We start from the raw sequence: 25,330 nt of genomic DNA, 5'->3' as shown, positions 1-25,330 counted from the left end.
TGTTTTTAGTCTTCCTGGCTTGGGAATCAGTACCATATTTGTTTCATAAAAGGAATTTGTAGAACTCTTTCTTTGCTTATTTTGTCAAATACTTTGTATAGTGTTAGGGTTAGTTGTTCTTTAAATGTTTGTTAGAATTCACTTGTGAAACCATCTGGTCCTGGGGATTATTTCTTAGGGAGTTCTTTGATGGCTTGTTCAATTTCTTTTTCTGATATGGGATTATTTAAGTATTCTATTTATTCTTCTGTTAATCAAGGTAATTTATATTTTTGAAAATAATCATCCATATCACCTAGATTGACATTTTTATTACCATATAATTGGGCAAAATCGTTCTTAATAATTACCTTAATTTCCTCTTCATTAGAGGCGGGGTTGCCCGTTTCATCTTTGATACTATTAATTTGGGATTCTTTCCTTTTTTTTAATAGATTTATCAGTACTTTATCTATTTTGTTTTTTCAAAGCACCAGCTTCTTTTCTTATTTATTAATTCAATAGTTCTTTCACTTTCAATTTTATTAATTTCTCCTTTAATTTTCAGGATTTCTAATTTAGTTTTTATCTGGGGATTTTTAATTTGTTCTCTTTCTAGTTTTTTAAGTTGCATGCCCAATTCATTGACCTCTTCCCTCCCTGATTTGTTAATATATACACTCAGGGAATAAATTTCCCCTGAGTCCTACTTTGGCTGCATCCCATAGATTTTGATAGGATGTCTTTTCATTGTCATTATCTTCAATGAAATTATTGTTTCTATGATGTGTTCTTTAAACAACTGATTTTGGAGAATCATATTATTTAATTTCCAATTAATTTTTTATTTGCCTCTCCATGTACCCTTGCTAATTATTATTTTCATTGCATTATGATCTGAAAAGGTTGCATTTATTATTTCTGCTCTTTTGCATTTGTTTGCCATGTTTTTATGCCCTAGTACATGGCCAATTTTTGTGAATGTACCTTGTGCTACTGAAAAGAAGGTGTATTCCTTTTTTGTCCCTATTAATTTTTCTCCATATATATTAATTCTAATTTTTCTAAGATTTCATTCACATCTCTTACCTCTTTCTTATTTATTTTTTGGTTTGATTTATCTAGCTCTGAGAGGAAGGTTCACATCTCCCATAAGTATAGTTTAATATCTATTTCCTCCTTAAGCTCCAGTAGTTTCTCCTTTAAAAATCTGGATGCTATACCATTTAGTGCATATATGTTGAGTACTGCATTTCCTCATTGTCTATACTGCCTTTTATCAGGATGTAATTACCTTCCCTCTCTCTTTTCATCTGATCTATTTTTACTTTAGCTTTATCAGATATCATGATTGTGACTCTTGCCTTCTTTTTCCTCAGTTGATGCCCAATATATTTTGCTCCAGCCTCTTTCCTTTACCCTGTGTATGTCTACCTGCCTCGTGTGTTTCTTATAGACAACATATGGTAGGATTTGAGTTTCTGATCCACTCTGCTATCTGCTTCTATTTTATTCACTTTAAAAGAGTTATGATTGCCACCTGTGTATTCCCCATCATTTTGATATCCTCTCCTAGTGCTGCTCTTCCTTCTTTTACTATTTCTGTCTACACCAGTATCTTGCTTTTAACCATTCCCCCTAATCCCCACCCTTATTTTACTTCCCTTCCCACCCTCTGCCTTATTATTCCCCTCATGTTTTTCTATAGGCTCTATTGAATTCCCTCCCCCACCTCTTTCCCTTCCTTTTGGTACTCCCCACCTCACTCCTCCACTAAGTTTTCCCCTCTCAACTTCCCTGTAGGGTAAGACAGAATTCAGTATCCCAATGGATTTAGCTGCTCTTCCCTCTCAGAGTTGATTCCACTGAAAGTAAGATTTAAGTATTACCAATTAGCACTTTCTTCCTCTCCTTATAATAGTATTCTTTTCCTCCCCCTTCCATGTGCCTCTTTTTGTAGTATAATTTATCCTATTTTTCTTATTCCTTCAAGATTTTCTTGGCACTATCTTCTATTCCTCCCCCCTTCTTTTTTTACATATCATCTTAAACCACTTAGTATCCCAACCACTACCCATGAATAATTCTTCTAACTACTATGATAGTTAATACAGTTTTTGAAAGTTACAAATATCATTTTTCCATATAGGAGTATTAACAATTTGACCTTACTGAAGTGCTTAAAAGAAAAAAAATTTCCTCCTCTCTTTCTTGTTTTCCTTTTCATGTTTCTCTTGAGTTTTGTATTTGGACATCAATTTTTTTTCCATTTAGTTCTGGTCTTCTCTTTACAAATACTTGTAAATCTTCTATTTTGTTAAATGCCCATACTTTCCCCTGGAAGTATATAGTCAGTTTTGATGGACAGGTTATCCTTGGTTGTAGGCTCAATTCTCTTGCCTTGCTGAATATCATATTCCAAGACTTGCAGTCCTTTAGTGTGGAGGTTGCCAGACCCTATGTAATCCTGATTGGTGCATCTTGATATCTGAATTGTCTCTTTCTGACTTCTTGCAATATTTACTCCTCAGCTTGCAAGCTCTTGAATTTGGCAATTACATTCCTAGGAGTTGTCTTTTGAGGATTTAATACAGAGGGTGATCTATGGACTCTTTCAATGTCTATTTTGTCCTCTTGTTCAAGAATATCAGGGCAGTTTTCTTCTTAATTTTCTTTCTTAATTTCTTGTAGTATAATTTCAAGGTTTCTGCTTATTTCTAGATTTTCAGGTAGACTTATGATTCTTAAATTGTCTCTCCTGGATCTGTTTTCCAGGTCTATTGTCTTCTCAGTAAGATATTTCATATTTCTTTCTATTTCATCATCCTTTTGACTTTGCTTTACTAATTCTTGATGTCTTATGAGCTTCTACTTGCCCAATTCTAGTTTTTAAAGACTGATTTTCAGCTATGACCTTTTGATTTTCCTTTTTGGTTTGGTCTATCCTGCTTTTCATGGCTTCCAGCAGGTCAATTCTGATCTTCAGTTTGCTTATCATTTCATTTGATTTCTGGGCTTCTTTTTCCAAGTGGGAGATTCTGCTTTTATCTAAGCTTATTTATTTATTTGAACAGTTATTAAAACTGTTATTTTCTTCTTGAATTATTTCCCACTTTTCTTGCCAAGTTTCTTCTATCTTTCTCACTTCATTCATCATCTCAAATCTGAGCTCCTCCTGAGCTTGTGACTAATTTCCATTTTTTTTGATGGTTTGGATGTGTTTGTTTGTTTGTCATCTTCTGCTACCTCCTCTGTAGTCTGGGGTTTTCCTCTATAGAAATTATTGAGGGTCAAGGTTTTTTTCTTGGTTTTTTTTTTTTTTTTTTTTTTTTTTTTTTTTTTTTTTTTTTTTTTGGTAGTTACAGACTGTAATTCCTGGGTGTTGGTGACCATTTATCTTTCTTCCCTTCCTAGTCAGAAGTCTGAGTGAGGAGGGCAGGCTCTCTGTATATCAAGCTATAGAGCCATTTTTTAGTCTCTACTGCATCTGCTGTGCATAGCCCCTCTCTGCCCTATCTATGCACCCAATATCTGCATTCCTCAGTAGTCTGTGGTGTCCTCAGCCAGCTCCTCTGAGAACCTAGCAATTGTCCCGAGCTCTCTCTGACTCTGGCGTGCTCACTCCAATTCTGAAGCCTTAGGTAGAATGGGGGAGAGGTGATCAGCTAGCACTTTCGTAGGAGCAATTTTACCCCCTTATAGCATAGAAATGCCCAGACCCTTCCTACCTTCAAGGCTGTGCCACTTCACTCATATGATTTTGGTTTTTGTCCTTTTGAGGCACTTTATATAAGTAGGTGGTGAGAAGAAGAATTTCCTTGTGTCTACTCTGCAGCCATTTTAGCCTGAAAGTCCCTCCAGTCTTCTTATACTTTATCAATGCTTCTAGAGGAAGGGATGGAGATCTAGGTACAAGAGCCTACTTGCTTTCCCCCATACCAGTCACTTCATCTCCCTTTTCAATGGCTATCTCCCTTGCCTGGAATGGTTTCCCTCCTCATCCCAACCTCCTAGGTTCCCTGACTTCCTTAAAGACTCAGTTTAAATCCTACCTTCTTCAGGGAGCCTTTCTGGGTCAATTATAACACATCCCCTTCCCATGCCCTCCTTCTGAGATTATCTTCCATTTAAACTGATTCTCTCTTGTATATGTCTAGTACTTACATGTTCTCTCCCTCATTATACTTTATAGCTCATGACTCCCCAAGCTTCACCCCAACCCTTTTTAAAACTCTTGCCTTCTGTCTTAGAATAATCAATATTAACTATTGATTCCAAGACAGAAGAGTGGTAAGGGCTGGGCAATTAGGCGAATTGCTTAGGGTCATGCAGCTAGAAAGTATCTGAAGCTAAATTTGAACCCAGGACCTCCCAATATCCAGGCCTCGTGCTCTAGTCACTGAGCCACCTACTGCCCTTTGCTTCACCCCTCTTAAATCTATTCTTTGTTTTCATCATGAACTTGAATATCTTCATCATTTAGTACTTTCTCAGGCCACTATACTTGCTTTCACTTTACTCTTTTCTCAGTCTCTAGTCTATATTGATTCAATTCAACTGCCCTCTACTCTTGAATCCCTTGATCCCATATCCTATCTAGCCAACTATTTGAATATGAGTTTCAGGGCCAAGGAGAATAGATGATATAACCCCCCAAAACTATTCAGACGTAGCCTTGTAAACTTCTTAATTTTAACAAAAATCTTTCTTTGGTTGTCATAAACCAGTGTTGGGGATTTATTAGTAAATGCAACTCCAAAAGGAGAGAAAATAATATCCAAGATTCTACTAAATTTGAAAAGTAGACTTTGTGGTTCTGATTTTTAAAAATTCAATATTTTATTTTTGCTTTCAGATTCTCTCCCTCCCTCCACTACCTTCTTCACTCATTGAGAAGGCCCGAAATATAATACCTATTGTACATATGAAATCATACAAATCATATCTGCACATTAGCCATATTCTGAGAGAGTTGAGAGAGGAGGAAGAAAGGAGGGAGGAAGGGATGGAGAGAGAGGTAGAGGGAGAAGGAAGGAGAGGGAAATGCTTGAATCTACACTGAGTTATGTAGCTGGAGTTGGTAAATGTTTTAATGATATGGCTATGTCCTATATACTTCAATTCCTCCAAAGAATCTGCACAGTAATAGTAACAATAAATATTTTTAATAAGTACCTGTTAAATTCAATCAAGATTCATTAAATTTTTTAAAAACTCAGAAGAGAGTATGTCCTAATGATAGTGGACCAGGGAGGTATCATATTTGAAAGTCATTACATTGCACTCCCAAAGAATTTGTGCAGAAATACATGAAACTGAATAGAAAAATAAATGGAGATGAGAGAGAGGTGAATAAAAAGGAAGATTATACCAAAGAAGAAATAGTCACAAGCAAAACAACCTTCCTAATTCTGAAGTGTGGATTAAAAGGTTTGGAAAAAGAAAACTATAATCTACAGATGTGCCTCTTAGACAATTGGAGAATGGTTTACCAAATTGTGGGATATAAATGTAATGGGATATTACTGTACCATAAGAAAAATTTCTAGAATATTGGGTAGTTTGAACTGACACAGTGTGAAGTGAACCAGAACTTGGAGAAAAATGTATACACAGACAGCAATAGTGTAAAGAAAAACAACTTTAAAAGATTTAAGAACTCTGATTAATACATGTAAGGATCAGCCATGTTTCCAGAAGACCTATGATAATATATTTGAACCATTTCATAAAAAGTAAAGAACTCAAAGGCAATGCATAGATTTTGCTTGAGTATGTTTATTTCTTACAGGGCCTTTTCCTCTTTCTTTCTCTTGGTTATTAAACTGGGGAGATGTTTGTTAGGGTGAGAGAGCTAACAACAGTAATGTCCCCTCAAAATTGTCTTTGAAACATTTTTTAAATATATACAAGACAAAAGAAGGAAGGTCAGGAGGAAGTAGGGTGATTTTGAAACTAATAAGTAAAATGTAATCATTTTTTTTTTTAAAGCAAGCAACATGAAATAGAGATTCTCACAGTTTCATGTCCTCTTTTTGTGTTCTACTATGCCTTCAAAAATAATCTTTTTTTCTGGTATTTGAATTTTTAAAAAATTAATGTTAAAAAAAGCCACTATTTTAATGCATGCAAGATGTTTTTTTAAAAGAATGAAAAAATTAGGATAAAATACCTTAAGCTGACGAAGTTATCAAGTTAGGGACTGAGGAAGGAGATAAAAAAATACTACCCTACTTCCTCAAAAATTTTTTTCAGGGAGAAAGAGTCTGCATTTCCAAAGTTCTAGACGTCATCAAAAAGTCTTGACCAAACACACATTAAGAGCAATACATCATCCTTTATGGTTTAAATGAAAAGCACAAATCAACCACTACCCCTACCAAGCCATGATCTTTAGAATTGTTCATCCAATACTTTTTTATTTTTTGGCTTTATAGTTTCATCTTTTTTAAATTAATTTGCTTATTACCTTAAAATTTCCAGGTATCTCCCGCCTTCCCTGTCCTCCCTACACTAGAGAAAGTATTATTTAATTAATATATATATATATATATATATATATATTAATTCAGGAAGGGTGACAAGATCAACCTGTACTTTGGGGAAATCATTTTGAAAAGCTTGAAAGTAACTGGAGAAATATACTCTCTTGTCTTTTCTTTGGGGCTAAACCTGGCCATGATAATTACAAAGCATTCAGGTGGGGCTTTTCTGTTCTTTCCATTTATGTTACTATAGTTGCAACTGACTTTAAACATAACAAGCTCTACTTTCAAGGAGAAAAAATAGCATATTAAAAAAATGGGCTAGTGATCTTCCCATTGCCAGCCCTTACCATCCCAGTCTCCTGTCTTCCATCACACCTTCATTTGTGTAAATATTTCACTGGCATTGAAGGGNCCCTGTCCTCCCTACACTAGAGAAAGTATTATTTAATTTATATATATATATATATATATATATATATTAATTCAGGAAGGGTGACAAGATCAACCTGTACTTTGGGGAAATCATTTTGAAAAGCTTGAAAGTAACTGGAGAAATATACTCTCTTGTCTTTTCTTTGGGGCTAAACCTGGCCATGATAATTACAAAGCATTCAGGTGGGGCTTTTCTGTTCTTTCCATTTATGTTACTATAGTTGCAACTGACTTTAAACATAACAAGCTCTACTTTCAAGGAGAAAAAATAGCATATTAAAAAAATGGGCTAGTGATCTTCCCATTGCCAGCCCTTACCATCCCAGTCTCCTGTCTTCCATCACACCTTCATTTGTGTAAATATTTCACTGGCATTGAAGGGAAAGAATCTTCCAGTGAAAAGAACACTAAGATGCTTTCAAATAGAACAGAACATATTTTATCCTAAAGTAGTCAGAGGCTTCAGGGGCTTCTAAGTCAGTGGTCAAGATTTACTGCTTTTTCAGCCCTCTCCCTGCTACTGGGCTGTTTTATGCAAAAGGTCTATTTGGAATGGATTGTATCTTCCAATTCCAGTCATTCGACTAGCCCTTTTAACACTACTCCGTCAAAAAAAAAAAAAATTAAGCTATGAATTTAAAAGTCAAGAAGGAATGCTGTATCCTCCCTTCAAACTCATTTGAAGTCTCTTTTCTTGTTTTCACAAACGAGAGAGCACTGCAGGAAAAGATGACTAAGACTTAAAAGTTAAGCTGACACACCTACAGCCATCAGTTTCACTGAATGAGGCCAACTGAAAAACAGAGGTTTCAGAGAGAACTTCCTCTCCCTGTCTTAAGCAAGAAATCATGAGGCACATTTTTCCTTGCATCACTCTCTTCCTACAGTATTGAGATGAGTCAGTCAGTCAATGAGCAATTATTATTATGCACTTACTACATGCCAGGCATTTTCTAAATGTTGGTGGGACATAAACAGGGAATATGAAAATTAAAGGATGCTAGCACTGAGGACTCTAACAGAATGGGAAATGGAAGAACTGGCTTTTGGAGCAAGGTCCTCTGAACAACCCCAGAGTTAGAAAAGAACCAAGAACATTTACTCTACCACCAATATTCCCCTAACCTCCACTACTATTTAGAAGACAAAGAAACTCAAATAAGAAGCAAATGAGATAATACAGTTTGTAAAGTGCTTTGCAAACTTTAAAGTCATATATAAATATTAGCTGTTGTTGTTGCTATTAAAGAGAGGTGAGAGCAGTTAGGTGACTCAGTGGGTAGAAAGTCAGGCCTAGAGATGAGGTCTTGGGTTCAAAACTAACCTCAGGTACTTCCTAGCTGTGTGACTCTGAGCAAGTCACTTAATTCCAACTAGCCTTTATTACTCTTCTGCCTTAGAATTGATAGATAAGTAAGGATTTTAGGCAAAAACAAAACAAAATAAAGCAGAAATTTGGAACAACAGGGTACTCTGAGGAATAATTACCAACAGTTACCAAGTTCTGCTTAGAGGTTTCCCATGTTTTATATTCTTTTTGATATGACCTCTTATCAGTTTCAAGCTGGCCTTACTATCAGCTTCCTTTGACTGAAGCTTCCATCTCAGCAGGAAGATGAGCCAGAGAGAGTGAGCTAAAGGTTAAGGAAAGTAGGAACAATTTTCCTGTTGAGTTCACTTACCAGGAAAGGTGTGCAGACCCAGGTGAAGGTCCCCACAGCAGCCAAATAAGCAGATTTCTTAAGCACCTTCAACTCCTCCTGTCTGATCTCCAACACTTTCTCCTTGAAGGCCAACTCCCAAGCGTACAGCTTCAGGACTTTGATCCCATTGAGAATTTCATTCATCAACTTAATCCGATTGTCTTTGCTCTTCATGTGAGCCACCTTCAAGAGGACCAATTACAAAACTAAGTGGGGCTTTCAATGTGGGCAGTCAGTAATACATTGGACCTTCCAACTGCACAAGTATTCCCATCACTTATTACTGCCACAATTTAAAAAAGACCTTGACTAGAATGGAAAATTATGCCAATTACTATTAATTCAAATGTTCACTTCTTTTCCCCCCAAGACATACCTGGTCTCTCAAAACACCTAAATCATTTAAAGTTTGTTATACAAGTCAACTTCATTGCAGTTACTAAATTCAGACTAAGGGAACAGGGACAACAGAGGACTTTTTAAGTCACTAGGGAACTAAGATTCTAATTTTTGTCATCCGGTTAACTTCTTTATTGCTCAAAATGCAATGCCCTAAAGTACTTACCTGATGGACTTTTGTCACCAAATGTAGGTTGGACAAAAAAAAAAAAAGAAGGAAGTCTGTGTTTGATCTGACCAAAAAGATGCAACTGTGAGCAACTGGGACTGATGGAGTGACCTAGTATTTGAACCTCTTAATTTCACCACTCCTTCATTCTTTTCCTCCATCAACTGCTTAATTTATTTCTCCCCCTTATTCACTCTCTTTTTCTTTCTCCATAATCACTGGGGTCAACAAGAACAAGAATGTTAAACATAGAAAGTGGGGGAGATGGAGAGGTCATCATAATAAGAGTTTTATCTTTTTTCCCCCTTCCAAGACCCATTCTTTGAAAGAAGACAATGAAGTCTCGAAAATATAATCATTAACTTACACTTGATAGTTGATTCTTAGACTTCTAAGAGCTTCAAATTAACACTAAGGTTTATTTACAAAAGTCTGACAAATTGAAGGGAAAACTCTATAGACAGCTAGAAGAATGCAAAATTTCCTCCCTCAAGCACTTCATCACACACAATTTTGTACTTTTGCTGATACTTAAAAGCAGATTTAATCCCACTGACATCTAGTTATCTTTGCCAGAAGGTTATTGATGACAAGCCTAAATAAAGAAAAAATGGATAAGAACAGTGCTTTGAGCCTAAGCTGTGAGTCTTTGAAAGCATAAGAATCACAGCCCAGCCAAAGAACATACTTTTCTCCTTAATGAGATCTCACTTTTCACAGACATTCTGCTCCATTGACAGACTGCTTATTTGTCTCTCCAAAGGCTAAGAAGGTGAAGCCAGGAATAGTCCATTTAGTTTCTACAGGGATTTTTCCCCTTTCTTTTAAGCAAAATCATAGCCAGGCAGTCAAGACAAGAATTGTTTAAGGAAATTATATATTTAAGGAAATCTGCTCACAGGCTGAGTAACCAGGCAGGTTGAGCAGACAGAGGGTTCCAAGGCCCATTTTCTAATATAAGAAACCTCTTATGACCATGCCATTATGTTCCATCAAAGTTGGGCCCTGGAAGTCATCTACAGGATTCCAAGATTATGATTTCCAAAAAGGGCAGCTCAGTTCTCTCATTTTAAGTTCCATAAGCAATCTGGAATCTGTTCTGTACTCTTTCAAACACTTGTTCTAATTCAGAAAGGGTTTTTATTAGAGCAAACTTGACAGAGCAGAGGAATATTACCAAGGCCAACCTGGGATTCTCATCAGCAGAGATCTTACCTGGTAGGTTTTGGTCTTCATGGCCATCACTGCATTTAGGGGAACCATGAGAATCATGACAGCCACCCCAGCAAACACAGAAGGGCCTAAATTCTATGGGGAGGAAAAAAGAAATTAAGAAGAAATAATTGCCCTCAGTGGGAAGCTCTTTGAAATGGCAACAGAGCAACAAAATCCAATCATCTAAAAACAGCTTAACACAAACATATAAGAATTAACACCTCCAGTGCTTCATCTGCTACAAAATACACACCTTAATTTTATAGCTGTCAGTTTTGTTTGTTTTTTAACTTTGACCCTCTGTCTTAGAATAGAGGTATCCATTTGAAGGCAAAAGAGCAGAAAGGCTAGGCAACCAGAATTAAGTGACTTGTCCAGGGTCACATGGCTAGAAAGAGTTTGAGACTATATTTGAACCCAGGTCTGGCTCTCTATCCATTGAGTCACCTACCTGCATCACTCTCATTAGTTTTTAATCCCTCTAGGCACTGCCTTTAAAGGCTCAGGTATGTTGGGGTTTTTTTAATGCCTTCAATGGCAAGTATTGATTTTATGATGGCAGATTGAATTTGGCAAACAGTAAAAAGAAACACTGTGATCAAATCAAATTATTAATGTAGTTCAAATAACTGCGTTGCCAGTCCAAATACTAAGAGTGGCTATTTTAGCAAAAAAATCTATTTTCTTCACATGGGCTCATGGACCTAAGGATCAACTCCAAAAGTAGTTTGGGCAATGGCAGCAACACTGGAACAAATCAACAGTGTGACTGACCACATTCACTTGTATGTATGCTAAATATCCGGTCTCAATCTCCAACCTTTGTGGTCACACCTCATCTCTTGTTATCCTTCCCTCTCTCTATTGATACATTAAGGGCCAGAATGCTTATACAAGGTACAATGTACAAGGACTTTAAGATAAACTTAGCCAGAGAACATGCCTCAAAACAGGGTAAAAATCAGATCTTCAGAGTGGAGGAATAAAACAACACAAGCTGGCAAACAGGCGGGAGAATTCACCTCCAAAAAAGTTCAGAGAACAGCAAAAGAAGAGGATTAGCAATTTGACTATTGATGATATTTGTAGGGGGCTTTTCTTTTTGCAAGGAGGGGCAGAGGAGATAATAATTGTGATACTTAAAAAGAAGGAAAAGAAAGAAAAAGGTTAATGAATCATTTTAAAAAATTAAACAGAAAAAAGCAGAAGGAAATTCAGAAGAGGACATAAAAAAGGCAGGATAGTTTTAGAATTACCAAGGTAAATTTGGATCGTTTTTGTTGTGCAGCCATTTTCAGTCATGCCTGATTCTCTGTGACTTCACTTGAGGTTTTTTTGGTTTGCCATTTCCTTCTCCAGCTCATTTGACAGATGAGGAAATGGAGGCAAATAGAGTTAAATGGCTTATGCAAGGTCACCAGCTAGAAGTGTCTAAGGCTAGATTTGAATCTAGGTCCTCACAACTCCAGACCTGACTCTATTTACTATGCTATAGCTGCTTCTAAATTTAAATTATACCCCTCAAAGAAAAAAAAAACACCCCAAGTTGTACAGAGCAAGGAAAAAAATAAGTTGGGCATAACAAAAGTTCACCACTTTGTATATAATCCCCTTCTGTTGTTCATTTCACAGTGAAATGTTCATGCTGTCAATATTTAAATCCATAGAAAAAAATGAAATTTTTTCAATGAAATTAATTAAAAAATATAACAATCCCAGTAATAATGCCTGGAGAAACCCAGAAAGCAATTGAGACAATGACTACAAATACATAAATGGAAAGAGAAAGAGCAAAACAATGGAAACTGAAGCTTATGAAATAATGTCCAACCTTGGCCCTAAAGAATATAGCTCCTTACCTTCTTTGCAGAAGTAGAAAACTAAATTTGGGGTTTGACATATAATATTGGACTTAGTTGTTGTGTTGATCAGCATAATGTGGCTGAACTGGCTTTTTCCTTTTTTTTTTTTGAAAAAAAAATTCTTTCTTACAAGATATAGCTCTCTTGTTGCAAGGAGAAAGTGCATATGGGGAAGTGTAGGTAATATAAAAAAGATATCAATAATTTTTTCTTAAAATTAAGAAGTATTAGGCAGCTAGATGGCACAGTAGAAAGAATGTTGGATCTGTAGTCAAGAAGACAAGTTCAAATCCAGCCTTAGACATTTATTAGCTATATGACCCAGGGCAAGTCATTTAATCCCATCTGCCTCAGTTTCTTCATCTGGAAAATGAGCTGGAGAAGGAAATGGCAAATTGCTCTAGTATCTTTGCCAAGAAAATCCTAAATAGGGTCATGAAGATTTGGACATGACAAAAGCCACTCAACAATAATAACCAAAAAAAGGGGGGAAATTTGACTTTTTTAAACATCAATGATGCTCTCTACTAGAATTGGGGTCAAGAAGACCTGAGTTCAAATCCTATCTCTGATAATCATCAGCTATGAGAGGCAAGTCACTTAACCTTTCTGCATTTGTTTCCTTTTCTATAAAATAGAAATGATAATAATATGCACATCTCTACCATGTAGGCTCAAAGGGGATCATGTACATTAAGACCTTTGCAATACAAATGCCAGTTATTATACCTGACCAAATAAAGAAGATTGGAAATACATACTATTATCACTATTCTGACACTTGAGAGGGAGGGCAAAGAGACTTTGCAATGTCCCTGAGCTCAAGTTACTGTCTATACTGAACACAATCATAACAGCTGAACAATAAAGGAAAGGCAATAAGTACATACCAGCCACAGGAGGTAGAGAGCCAGGATGACCTGAAGAGGGGCTGACCAGATCATGTTAATGTAGGTGGCTAAGTCCATGAATCTCTGGGCATCTACAGACATGAGGTTCACTATCTCTCCAACCGTGGAAGACTTTCGGGCAGAATTTGTAATCACCAAGGCCTAAGGAAAAAAAAAAAAACAAAGATAGGAAGACCAAACAAACCAGACTAAGGCCACATCTTACCTAGTTTTCAGAAGCTCTAACAAAATCAGAACAAAGACTGCTATTTGGGGCACTTCTTCATATTTACCCATTTTATTGGGCATTTTACTGAATATATAAAGTAACTTTCTCTCTTCCTCTGAAAGGTTTTGACAACTTCTTATCTTCCTAGCATCCCAGAAGACAACTCACAGAGCCTGTACAGGGAAATAACCTTGGGGATATTGAGCTCAGAGTCTGTCCCATCCCCAAGGACATCCCAATGTAAGAAGCCTCTCTACAAGTTCATTCAGAAGCAGATAGTTTTATCCAGGCTTCACTGAAATGGTAAAAGAAGGAATAAAGAAAGTAAGTAATTCTGTTCCTCACATAAAGAGATCACTCACAACATATTAGTTACTATGTAATTCAGAGAATATATAGTGTACTCAATGTTCCATCCTTAAGCAACATATGCCAAATGTCATATTAAGTAAGATAAAAAATAAAACTATTAGCTAACACTAGCCTTTCACAAATTGCAGCTTACTACTCCTTCCAAGAAACACTAGTGTCTATTAACAAAGATTATATCTCTTTTTAAAAAATAAAAACCCTTACCTTTCATCTTAGAATCAATACTGTACATGGGTTCCAAAGTAGAAGAGCAGTAAGGGCTAGGCAATGAGGATCAAGTGCAGGGTCACAAAGCTAGGAAGTGTCTGAGGCCAGATTTGAACCCAAGACCTCCCATCTTTAGGCCTGATATTCTATCCACTGAGCCACCCAGCTGCCCCTAAAGATCTTATCTTAATGGCTCATATATTCTAGACGCTAACCTAGCAAATCACCCTTCCTTCTATGGCCAGGTACCTAACAGCACCATTCTTCACAATCCCATAACTTCACACTAGTTCATCCTCATCTTAACAGCTCCAGAAACTGAACTTAAAATCTATCCCTCGAACAAAACAAACATTGCCCATCAACTGGGATGATGAGTTAGACAAAGTATGGTCTGTGAATGTAACAGAATATTTGCTAAACTATAATAAAGAATAAATACGAAGAGTACACAGAAGAATGAGAAATTTAAACAAAGTAAGACAAAGTGAAAAGCAGAATTGGCAAAAGAATTATAATCCAACAATTATGCTACATTGATGTAACTGGAAGAACAAAAACCCCAGACTGAACACTGTGCAATTATAATGACTAAGGTTAGCTTTAAAGAAGAGGTAAGGCAGTACAGGAAGGTACAAAATTCTATGGATGGTCAGATTTGATTAATTTGTAGGGAAGTTTTTTCCTGAACTGCTCTTTTTTCTTTTTTATTCTTCATTGCAAAGAATGGCTCTCTAGATACAAGATGGGGAGGAATATATTTGAAATTAAAGTCATGTAAATGCAAAATATATCCTTAAATTTTTTGAAATAACATCAAAAAAGTCTCCTTTTATCTACACTATTATATATAAATCTTCTCCTATCTCTTCTTTGGGAATAAGCATATATTTTATAATTTCACAAGATTCATTTTTAATTATTTGGAGGTGGCTATTCTTTCTATTTGCATTGTTATAATGACTGTCTATATTGTTTCTATATTCATCAGAGTAACTTGTTTCTTACACCATAACTATATTCTATTACACTAATCTACCATAACTTGTTTGGCTGTCCCTCAACCACTGGGTATATGTTGTATTTCCAATTTTCTCCTACAAAAAGAACTGTTACAAGTATTTTGGTGTGCCTTTCTTTTCCTCTATGACTATTTTGGGGTATATGCCCAGCAGGATAATTTCATGGACATCTTAGTCCTGTAGGAGTAAAAATAAATAAATTTATTTCTCTAATTCCAAAATTCTTTCCAGAACGGCTATAACAATTCACAGCTCTACAAATTATGTGGTGGTGTGCTTATCTTTTCAAAGCCTCACCAAATTTTTTCCTTTTTCTTAATTAAAAAAAAAAAAAAGGATTGTTATACGGGATGGTTCTCTGAGGAGAGGAGGGAAAAGGATAAAGGAGAAAATGTAGGTGATGTAAAAACAAATAATATTAATAAATATATATTAAAATATATGAGAGAGGCAGAGCCAAGACAGCAGCATAGTATCAGGAGCCTTCTGAATCTCCTTCCAACTGATCATTACAAAGTGTCTCTAAAGGACAGAAATCAAAAGGACAAGTAAAGGGTTCTCCCACTGAATGTAGCCTTAAAAGTAGGCAGTATTTGGGGATTCACAGGCTTTAAGGGCACAAAACTTCACTAATCAAAGTGCAAGCTGATCACCCCTCCTCCATACCACCTATTGCACCAGAGTCAGAGTGAGGACTGGGGTAATCTCTAAATTCTCAAAGGCTGGCTGAAAGCACCACAAACTAACTCATGAGGGCAGTGCAAGGCCTTGGCAGTGAGACTTGAGACTCAAGGCTGAACAACACAGAGCCTGGGCAGCAGAAACACGGATGGTCACAGTGGAGGCAGCAGAGGCTAGAAAGATAGCCCCAGGGCAAAATGCTTTAAAGCTCACTACACAAAGAACATCACAGATCTACCTGTCCTCACTCAGGCTTCTCACTGGGAAGGGAAGATACTACCAAGGTAAAGCCCTGAGAGATAGAAGCTAAGAAAGCAATGACCACCAACATGCAGGAACCCCAATCCACTAACAGCAAAAGGAACAATCAATAGCAAAAACAAACAAACAAAAATACTCTTGACCCTGGATAATTTCTATGGAGAAAAAGAGAAAATATGGAAGCAACAGCAAAAAGTGACAAACTAGCAAACACATTCCAAAAAAAAAAAATGGAAATTGGTCACAAGTTAAAAAGGAGTTCAAGAACCAAATAAGAAATATAGAAGAAAAATGGGAATAAAAGTGGAAAAAAGACATGAAAGTAATACAAAAATAACAGTTTACGAAACAATATTTCCCCTATGAAAAAGGAGGTACAGAAATCAAATGAGCAAACTGGAGACCAGAATTGACCTGCTAGAAGCCATGAAATGTAAAATAGACCAAACCAAAAAGGGAAATCAAAAGATCATAGCTGAAAATTAGTTTTTAAAGACTAGAATTGGGCAAATAGAAGCTAATGATCTCATGAGACAGCAAATATTAATAAAGCAAAATCAAAAGAATGAAAAAATAGAAGGAAACATGAAATATCTCATTGAAAAGACAAATGACCTAGAAAAGAAATCCAGGAGAGACAATTTGAGAATTATTGGTCTATCTGAATACCTGGAACAAAATAAAAGCCTTGGCATCATATTAAAAGAAATTATCCAAGAAAACTGCCCTGATATTCTTGAACAGGAGGGCAAAAAAGACTTTGAAAGAATCCATAGATCACCCCCTACAACCAAGAATCACCTACCTATCAAAACTGACTATATACTTTCAGGGAAAAGCATGGACATTTAACAAAATAGAATATTTCCAAGTATTTGTGAAGAAAAGACCAGAACTAAATAGAAATTTTCATGTCAAAATACAAAATACAAGAGAATCATAAAAAGGTAAACAAAAAAAAAGTAAAAAAAAATTTTTTAAGCTTCAGTAAGGTCAAATTGTTTATATTCCTATATGGAAAAATGATATTTGTAACTCTTAAAAATTGTTTTCATTATCATAGTAGATAGAAGAAATATTCATAGGCAGAGGTTGTGGTATTAAGCTATTTAAGATGATATATAAAAAAAAAATTGTAGGGGGATCCAAAAAAAGAGGATGGTACTGAGAGAAACTCAAAGGAAGAAGAAAAATGGGATAAATTATACCACATAAAAAGGTGCATGGGGAGAATACTATTATAAGAAGGGGAGGAAGACAGTGATAATAGGTAATACTTAAATCTTACTCTCAGTGTTAGCAGTTCTGAAAGGGAAGAACAGCCAGATCTATTGGGGTATAGAATTCCATCTTACACTACAGGGAAGTTGAAAGGGAATTAGGAAGATTGGGAGTGATATGGGCAGTATTAAAAAGAAGGGAAAGGCTGAGGGGTGGGGCGATAATAGACCTTAAAGAGAAATAAGAGGGGAATAAGAAGGGAGGGGGTGAGAAGAAAAGTGAAAAGGAGGGAGGGAGGAGGGAGTGTACTGATTAAAAGCAAAACACTGGTGTAGAAGTAAATAGTAAAAGAATAAAGGGCAACACTAAAAGAGGAAATCAAAATGATGGGGAATACACAGGTGGTAATCATAACTCTGAATGTGAATAGGATGAACTCACCCGTAAAATAGAAGCAGATAGCAGAGTAGATTAAAAACCAAAATCCTACCATAAATTTTCTACAAGAAACTCATATAAGGTAGGTAGACATACACAGGGTAAAGGTAAGAGGCTGGAGCACAATTTATTGGGCATCAATCAAGAAAAAGAAGGTAGGAGTTGCAATCATGATATCTGAAAAAGCCAAAGTAAAAATTAATTTTATTAAAAGAGATAAGGAAAGTAATTACATTCTGATAAAAGGCAGTAAAAACAATAAAGAAATATCAGTACTCAGCAAGTATGCATCAAATGGTAGAGCATCCAGATTTTTAAAGGAGAAACTATTGGAGCTTAAGGAAGAAATAGATCATAAAACTATATTTGTGGGAAACCTCATCCTTCCTCTAACAGATCTAGATAAATCAAACCAAAAAATAAATAAGAAAGAAGAGATGTGAATGAGATCTTAGAAAAATTCGAGTTAATAGATATATGGAATAAATAGGGATAAAAAGGAATATACCTTCTTTGCAGTAGCACATGGTACATTCACAAAGATTGACCATGTACTAGGGCATAAAAATATTGCAAAAAAATGCAGGAAAACAGAAATAATAAACTCAACTTTTTCAGATCACGGTACAATAAAAATTATAATTAGTAAGGGTACATAAAAAGGCAAATAAAAAATTAATTGGAAATTATTTTCTCCAAAACTGGTTGTTAAAGAACAAATCATAGAAACAATGAACGATTTCACTGGAGAAAATGACAATGAGGAAACAACATATCAAAATTTTTGGGATACAAAAAAAGCAGTACTCAGAGGGAAATATATATCCCTGAGTACCCATATTAACAAAAAAGAGAAAGAAGAGCCTAACAAATTGTGCATGCAACCAAAAAAACCAAAAAAAGAACAAATTAAAAACCCTCAGATAAAAACCAAATTGGAAATCCTAAAAATCAAGGGAGAAATTAATAAAATTGAAAGTAAAAGAACTATTAAACTAATAAATAAGACTAGGAGCTGATATTCTGAAAAAAAAACCAAATAAAACAGATAAAGTATTGGCCAATCTGATTAGCAAAAAGAATGAAGAAAACAAATTAACAATATCATGAATGAAAAGGGTGATCTCACCTCTAAAGAAGAGGAAATTAAGATAATTATTTAGAACTACTTTGCCCAATTATGTGACAATAAATATGGCAATCTAGGTGAAATTGATGAATATTTACAAAAATGTAAATTGGCCACATTAATAGAAAAGGAAATAGAATACTTAAATAATCCCATATCAGAAAAAGAAATAAAATAAGCCATCAAAGAACTCCCTAAGAAAAAATTCCCAGGGCCAAATGGATTCACAAGTGAATTCTATCAAACATTTAAAGAACAACTAATTCCAATACTGTACAAACTATTTGACAAAATAAGTGAAGAAGTAGTTTTACCTAATTCCTATTTATGACACAAATATGGTACTGATTCCCAAACCAGGACTAAAAACAGAGAAAGAAAACTACAGATCTATCTCCTTAATGAACATAGATGCAAAAATCTTGAATAGAATACAGAAAGACTCCAGCAAGTGATCATGAGGGTTATTCACTATGATCAGGTAGGATTTATACCATTAATACAAGGATAGTTTAATTTTAGGAAAACTATCCACATAATTGACCATATCAACAACCAAACCAACAAGAATCACATGATTATCTCAATAGATGCAGAAAAATCCTTTGACAAAATACAACACCCATTCCTATTGAAAACACTAGAAAATATAGGAATAAAAGGGCCTTTCCTCAAAATATTAAACAGTATACATTTAAAACCATCAGCAAGTATCATCTGCAATGGGGATAAGTTAGAAGTCTTCCTAATAAGATCAGGAGTGAAGCAGGGATGCCCATTACCACCACTACTATTTAATATTGTACTAGAAATGCTAGCAGCAGCAAATAGAGAAGAAAAATAAATTGAAGGAATCAAAGTAGACAATGAGGAAACTAAACTATTACTCTTTGCAGATGACATGATAGTATACCTAGAGAATCCAAGATAATCAACTAAAAGAATAGTAGAAACAATCGATAACTTTAGCAAAGTTGCAGGATACAAAATAAACCCACATAAATCATCAGTATTCCTATATGTTTCCAACAAAACCCAGCAGCAAGAGTTAGAAAGAGAAATTCCATTTAAAATTACTCTAGACAAGAAAAAATACCTAGGAATATACTTGCCAAAACAAATCCAGGAATTATGTGAACATAACTACAAAACACTCTTCACACAAATAAAACTATATCTGACCAACTGGAAAAACATCAATTGCTCATGGGTAGGATGAGCTAATATAATAAAAATGACAATCCTACCTAAATTAACTTATTCAGTGCTATACCTATCAAACTACCAAAATACTTTTTTTATAAAATTATAAAGTTCATCTGGGAGAACAAAAGATCAAGAATACCAAGGGAAATAATGAAAAAAAAATATGAAGGTTGGAGGCCTAGCTTTACCAGATCTCAAACTATACTATAAAGCAGTGATCATAAAAACTATATGGTACTGGGGGCAGCTGGGTAGCTCAGTGGATTGAGAGCCAGGCCTAGAGATGGGAGGTCCTAGGTTCAAATCTGGCCTCAGACACTTCCTAGCTGTGTGACCCTGGGCAAGTCACTTAACCCCCATTGCCTAGCCCTTACCATTTTTTTGCCTTGAAGCCAATACATAGTATTGACTCTAAGATGGAAGGTAAGGGTTTAAAAAAACAACAACTATGTGGCACTGGCTTAGAGATAGAAGGGTGGATCAATGGAATAGACTTGAAGTAAATAACAGTAGCAAGATAGTGTTTGATAAACCCAAATATCCCAGCTTTTAGGACAAGAACCCACTATTTGACAAAAATGGCTGGGAGAATTAGAAAACCGTTTGGGTGAAATTGGGCTTAGATCAACATCTTACACCCTATTCCAAGATTAACTCAGAGTGGGTAAATGACTTATAAAGAGAGAAACTATAAACAAATTAGGTGAACATTGAATAGTATACCTGTCAGATTTATGGGAAAAGAAGGAATTTAAGACCAAGTGGGAGATAGAGAACATTACAAAATGTAAAATGAATAATTTTCATTATATTACATTCAAAAGTTTCTGTACAAACAAAATCAATAAAACCAATATTAGAAGGGAAGCAACAAAATGGGAAAAAAATTTTATAACCGCTGACAAAGGTCTCATTTCTCATATTTATAAGGAGCTAAGTCAATTATACAAAAAATCAAGCCATTCCCCAACTGAAAAATGATCAAGTTTTCAGATAAAGAAATAAGCACATGAAAAAGTGTTCTAAATCTCTCATAATTAGATAAATGCAAATCAAAACAACACTGAGGTACCACCTCATACCTAGATTAGCTAACATGACAGCAAAGGAAAGTGATGAATGTTGGAGGGGATATGGCAAAATTGGGACATTAATGCATTTCTAGTGGAGTTGTGAATTGATCCAACCATTCTGGATTGCAATTTGGAACTATGCCCAAAGGGCTTTAAAAGAATGCATACCCTTTGATCCAGCAATACCATTGCTGGGTTTGTACCCCAAAAAGATAATAAGGAAAAATACTTGTACAAAAATATTCATAGCTGTGCTCTTTGTGGTGGCAAAAAATTGGAAAATGAGGGGTGTCCTTTGATTGGGAAATGGCAGAACAAACTGTAGTATCTGATGGTGATGGAATGCTATTGTGCTGTAAGGATTGATGATCTGCAGTGCTTTCCATATGAACTGGGAGAACCTCAATGAACTGATACAGAGTGAAATGAGCAGAACCAGAACATTGTACACAGAAAATAAAACACTGTGGAAAAATCCAATGTAATGGACTTTGCTACTAGTAGCAATGCAACAAGCCAGGATATGCCCCCCGAAGGACCTATGGGAATGAATGCTATCCACATTGAGAGAAAGAACTAAGAGAGTAGAAATGCAAAAGAAAAATGTGACATCACTTATCATATTGTATATATGGTTATGTGATTTGGGGTTTAGGCTTTAAATAATCACTCTATAGCAAAAATGAATAATATGGAAATAGTTATCAAGTGATAATATTTGCACAGTGGAATTGCTTTTTGGCTCTGGAAGTGGGGAGAGAGAAAGGGAGGGAAAGAAAATGAATAATGGAAACATGGAAAAATATTTTAAAATAAATTTTAAAAATATGTACACCTGAAAAAAATATGATAAAAGTCCCTGTCCAGGAGCTCAATGAAGCATCATTGTGGATTCTTCAACTCAGGGACAAGGAGATGAGAAACTGAGGATCCCAAAAATAACCTGCCCATCTGTGCCAGGAAATTTTTAAACTCAAGTTACCTTGCGATAGATGGCCCCAATGACAGCAGTTTTGATTCTCATTCCACTCACAAAGCAGATATGAAAGTACTGGTGTAGGACCAGAGTTTGTAGGCAGGCACTCACAAAGAGAAGTGTTGTATAAAAGTAGCCCTGCCAATCAGGGGCCTGCTTATCATTCACAAAATTGATGAGCAATCTGGAAAAGAACAGGGAAAGCTCATTAACTCAAGCTAAAGAGGTAACAAAATTCAGGTCCTCCATACAAAATGTAGAAAGTGCCAACATGTGGCAGCTAAGTAGCTCAGTGAATTGAGAGTCAGGCCTAGAGTAGGGAGGTCCTGGGTTCAAATTTGGCCTCGGACACTTCTTAGCTGTTTGATCCTGGGCAAGTCACTTAACCCTCCCTTTCCCCTACTCCCTCCCCCAGCCCCCCCCCCCAGCCCTTCCCACTCTTCTGCCTTTAGAATCCAAGACAGAAGGTAAATGTTTAAAAAAAAAAACCAACAACCAGATCACATATATACTTTCCTTCTCCTTTAAAGTGTTTTTTAAAAAAACCACTGGGTTGGGGAGAGGGTGAAATACAAAATTGGAGAAGTAACAAAATTATGTAGCCCTAAATGCCTACATGTGAAAGTTTTGGGTAAACTCGGGAAAAATTTCAGGAAAGCTCTGTTTCATAGCCTAACTAGTTGGCTCAGTTTCTAGCCCTCAAGACCATAGGAAAACCAGATATACAGCCAGAGTGGGAAAGGATCAAAGAACCCAGAGCTAGAATGGATCTCAGAGATTCTCTAGTTCAACTGCTAATTTTTACAGATGAGAAATCTGAGGCCCAGAGGGGTCAAGAAACTTTCCAAGTCACGTGGGGAATTAGAAGAGTCAAGATTTAAACCCAAGTTCTTGAACTCTAAAATCTGGTGTTCTTTGTGCCATTCTACCTCCATGCCCTGTGCTTAGAACAGTGCCTGGCACACAGTGAGTGCCTAGTAAGTGTTTAGTGATTGAGTGGTTGATTCCCCTATGGCAGTGGTTTCCACTACCTACCACCCCCTTTCCAGAAAAAATATTACTTAGCCCCTTAGAAATTATTATTTTTTTAATTTTAATAGCAATTACTAGGAAAGATAAATGCACCTGCAGCCATCACCGCCCCCATGGATCGCTACAGCACCCACCAGGGGGCAGTAGTGCCCACTTTGGGAATCACTGCTCTATGGGTATCCCATGATGCTAAATTTGAGGTCAAAGGACAAAAACAATGGCAAGTACAGCTTGTCTAAGAGTTTTATCAAGCTTCTTAACACTAATATAAACAGGAGGCTTCTTTCTCAAAAATGCAACATATCTAGCCAATAAGGGCTGTATTGGGATAAATGTATGCTAAGCTCATTGACATTTTAAAAAGAAAATGTGACTTTACATTATATTTATATGAGTTAATCAGTATTACCATTCTTTCCTAATCCAATTCGATATCCTACATACATTTATTAAGTGCCTACTATGTTCAAGGCATTGCTCTTGGCACTAGGCAAACAAAAGCTTAAACCCCATTTGGGGCCATACATGTAAATAACATTGCTGCTGTTGCTGCTACTACTGCTATTACTTACTACTATTACTACTACTATTGCTACTACTACTACTACTACTACTACTACTACTACTACTGCTATGACTATTATATACGTAATAGCATTTATAAAATCTTTTAAAATTTGCAAAGTACTTTACATACATTATCTCAATATGATCCCCACAACAATCCAATAAGGTAAATTCTCTTATTATGCCCATTTTACAGATGAAGAAACTGAGACTAAGAGAAATTAAGCAACAACTTGTCCAGAGTCGCACAGCTAGTGTGTGTCTGAAGCAAGATTTGAAATCGAGCCTTCCTAATTCCAGTTCCAGCACCCTTGATCCTTTGAAAAGGAAGGAGTGAACACAAACAATTAAAAGAATTGGGAAAAGCTTCCCTATGAGAGAAGGGGGCACAAGAGTTTAGCCTTGAAGGAACTGAAGAGGATACACCTTTCAGGCCTAGGAGAATGGAGTACACCAGGATTAAGTAACAGTAAGTAGGCCAGTTTGGCTTGAATGAGGCACAAATAAAGCCTGGAGAAGGAAGCCTTGAGTCAGACTGGGAACAAGATTAGAAGTAGGAAAGTCAGACATTATTATCCCCATTTCACAGATAAAGATGCTGAGGCCCAAGGAGAGGGAGAATGGCACAGGTCTGGTGCCAGGAACTAGGATATACTACAACCATGGTCTCCTGGTACTCCCCATGGAGAGCACCTAACCTGGGGCTAAATTGCTTTATCACAAGTGGAGACTTGGGCAGCACCTGCTGGGTCAAAGGCACTGATGAATGTGTTAAGATCCCTTTAAGGAGCCTGATTAATGATAGCCAAGAGGAAACAGCGAAAACAGGAAGAAACTCATAAAGAGAAATGGTCTTACTTTAAGATCTCAGGGCCTGCAAACATCATCAGGTCATGGAGTGCTTTAAAAAGGAAGCTCATGAGGAAGTAGGGCCCAAAGGTTTTATATAACACCTTAAACAAAGAGGGCTCCCTCTCCCTCTGAGTAGGCTTCAAAATTAGGGCTTCCACCTCCTCGTTCACATCTCCTTTGGAGCCCACTTCTGCCTTGGCTGGATCCTTGGGGGAATACACAATCTTTACAGGCTGCCTAAAAGATAAAAGGAAAGCAATATAGTTAAGTAATATGCCCCAGGTCCTCTTGAGTAGCTCCTTCTCTTGTCTCCCTTAACTGGATTATTGCAATGTTTTGTTTTGTTTTTTAACTAAAAAATCTTACCTTCCATCTTAGAATCAATATTATGTATTGGTTCCAAGGCAGAATTGCAATAAGGGCTAGGCAATGAGGGATAAGTGACTTGCCCAGGGTCACAAAGCTAGGGAGTATTTGAGATAACATTTGAACCCTGGATCTTCCATCTCTAGTCCTGGTCCCCTAACTACTGAGTCATCCAGCTAACTCCTGCAATAACTTTTGAGTTTCTAACTTCCAGTTCTTTGACTCTTTCCAATTTATCTTGTAGGCTACCATGAAATTAATCATCTTAAAATATCTAAGTTTTCCAAGTCAACTACCATACAGAAAAACTTTAATGACTCCCATATGTCTACAAAATAAAATCCCACATACTGTATCTAATATTCATTGTTTTATATGAAAGGAGTCAAACTCTTAACAGAAAGGCATGCTGACTCAGAAAACCACAAAATAATATTATCTATACTGTGCTATATTTTAACATATTTTGATAAACATTTCCATGTATGTGTATGTGTGTGTATATATATATATATATATATATATATATAGAGAGAGAGAGAGAGAGAGAGAGAGAGAGAG

The 25,330-nt window shown here is 36.1% G+C and overlaps 1 protein-coding gene across 1 annotated transcript in view; it reads right to left on the bottom strand.

The window, feature by feature from the left end:
- ABCC1 (ATP binding cassette subfamily C member 1) overlaps positions 1-25,330 on the bottom strand; it is a 115,082-nt gene that overhangs the window by 55,440 nt on the left and 34,312 nt on the right. Inside the window, exons 8-12 of the mRNA XM_044678427.1 lie at positions 24,410-24,640; positions 21,959-22,136; positions 13,138-13,299; positions 10,386-10,478; positions 8,582-8,785 (exon numbers count right to left, since the gene is read on the bottom strand). Coding sequence (XP_044534362.1) covers positions 8,582-8,785; positions 10,386-10,478; positions 13,138-13,299; positions 21,959-22,136; positions 24,410-24,640 — 868 coding nt within the window. The remainder of the gene's footprint in view (positions 1-8,581; positions 8,786-10,385; positions 10,479-13,137; positions 13,300-21,958; positions 22,137-24,409; positions 24,641-25,330) is intronic.

Source organism: Gracilinanus agilis, chromosome 1 (genome assembly GCF_016433145.1).
Source record: "Gracilinanus agilis isolate LMUSP501 chromosome 1, AgileGrace, whole genome shotgun sequence".
NCBI classification, from domain to species: Eukaryota; Metazoa; Chordata; class Mammalia; order Didelphimorphia; family Didelphidae; genus Gracilinanus; species Gracilinanus agilis.
The sequence above is the reverse complement of the archived record's forward strand: the minus strand, read 5'-3'. Positions and strand labels throughout refer to the sequence as shown.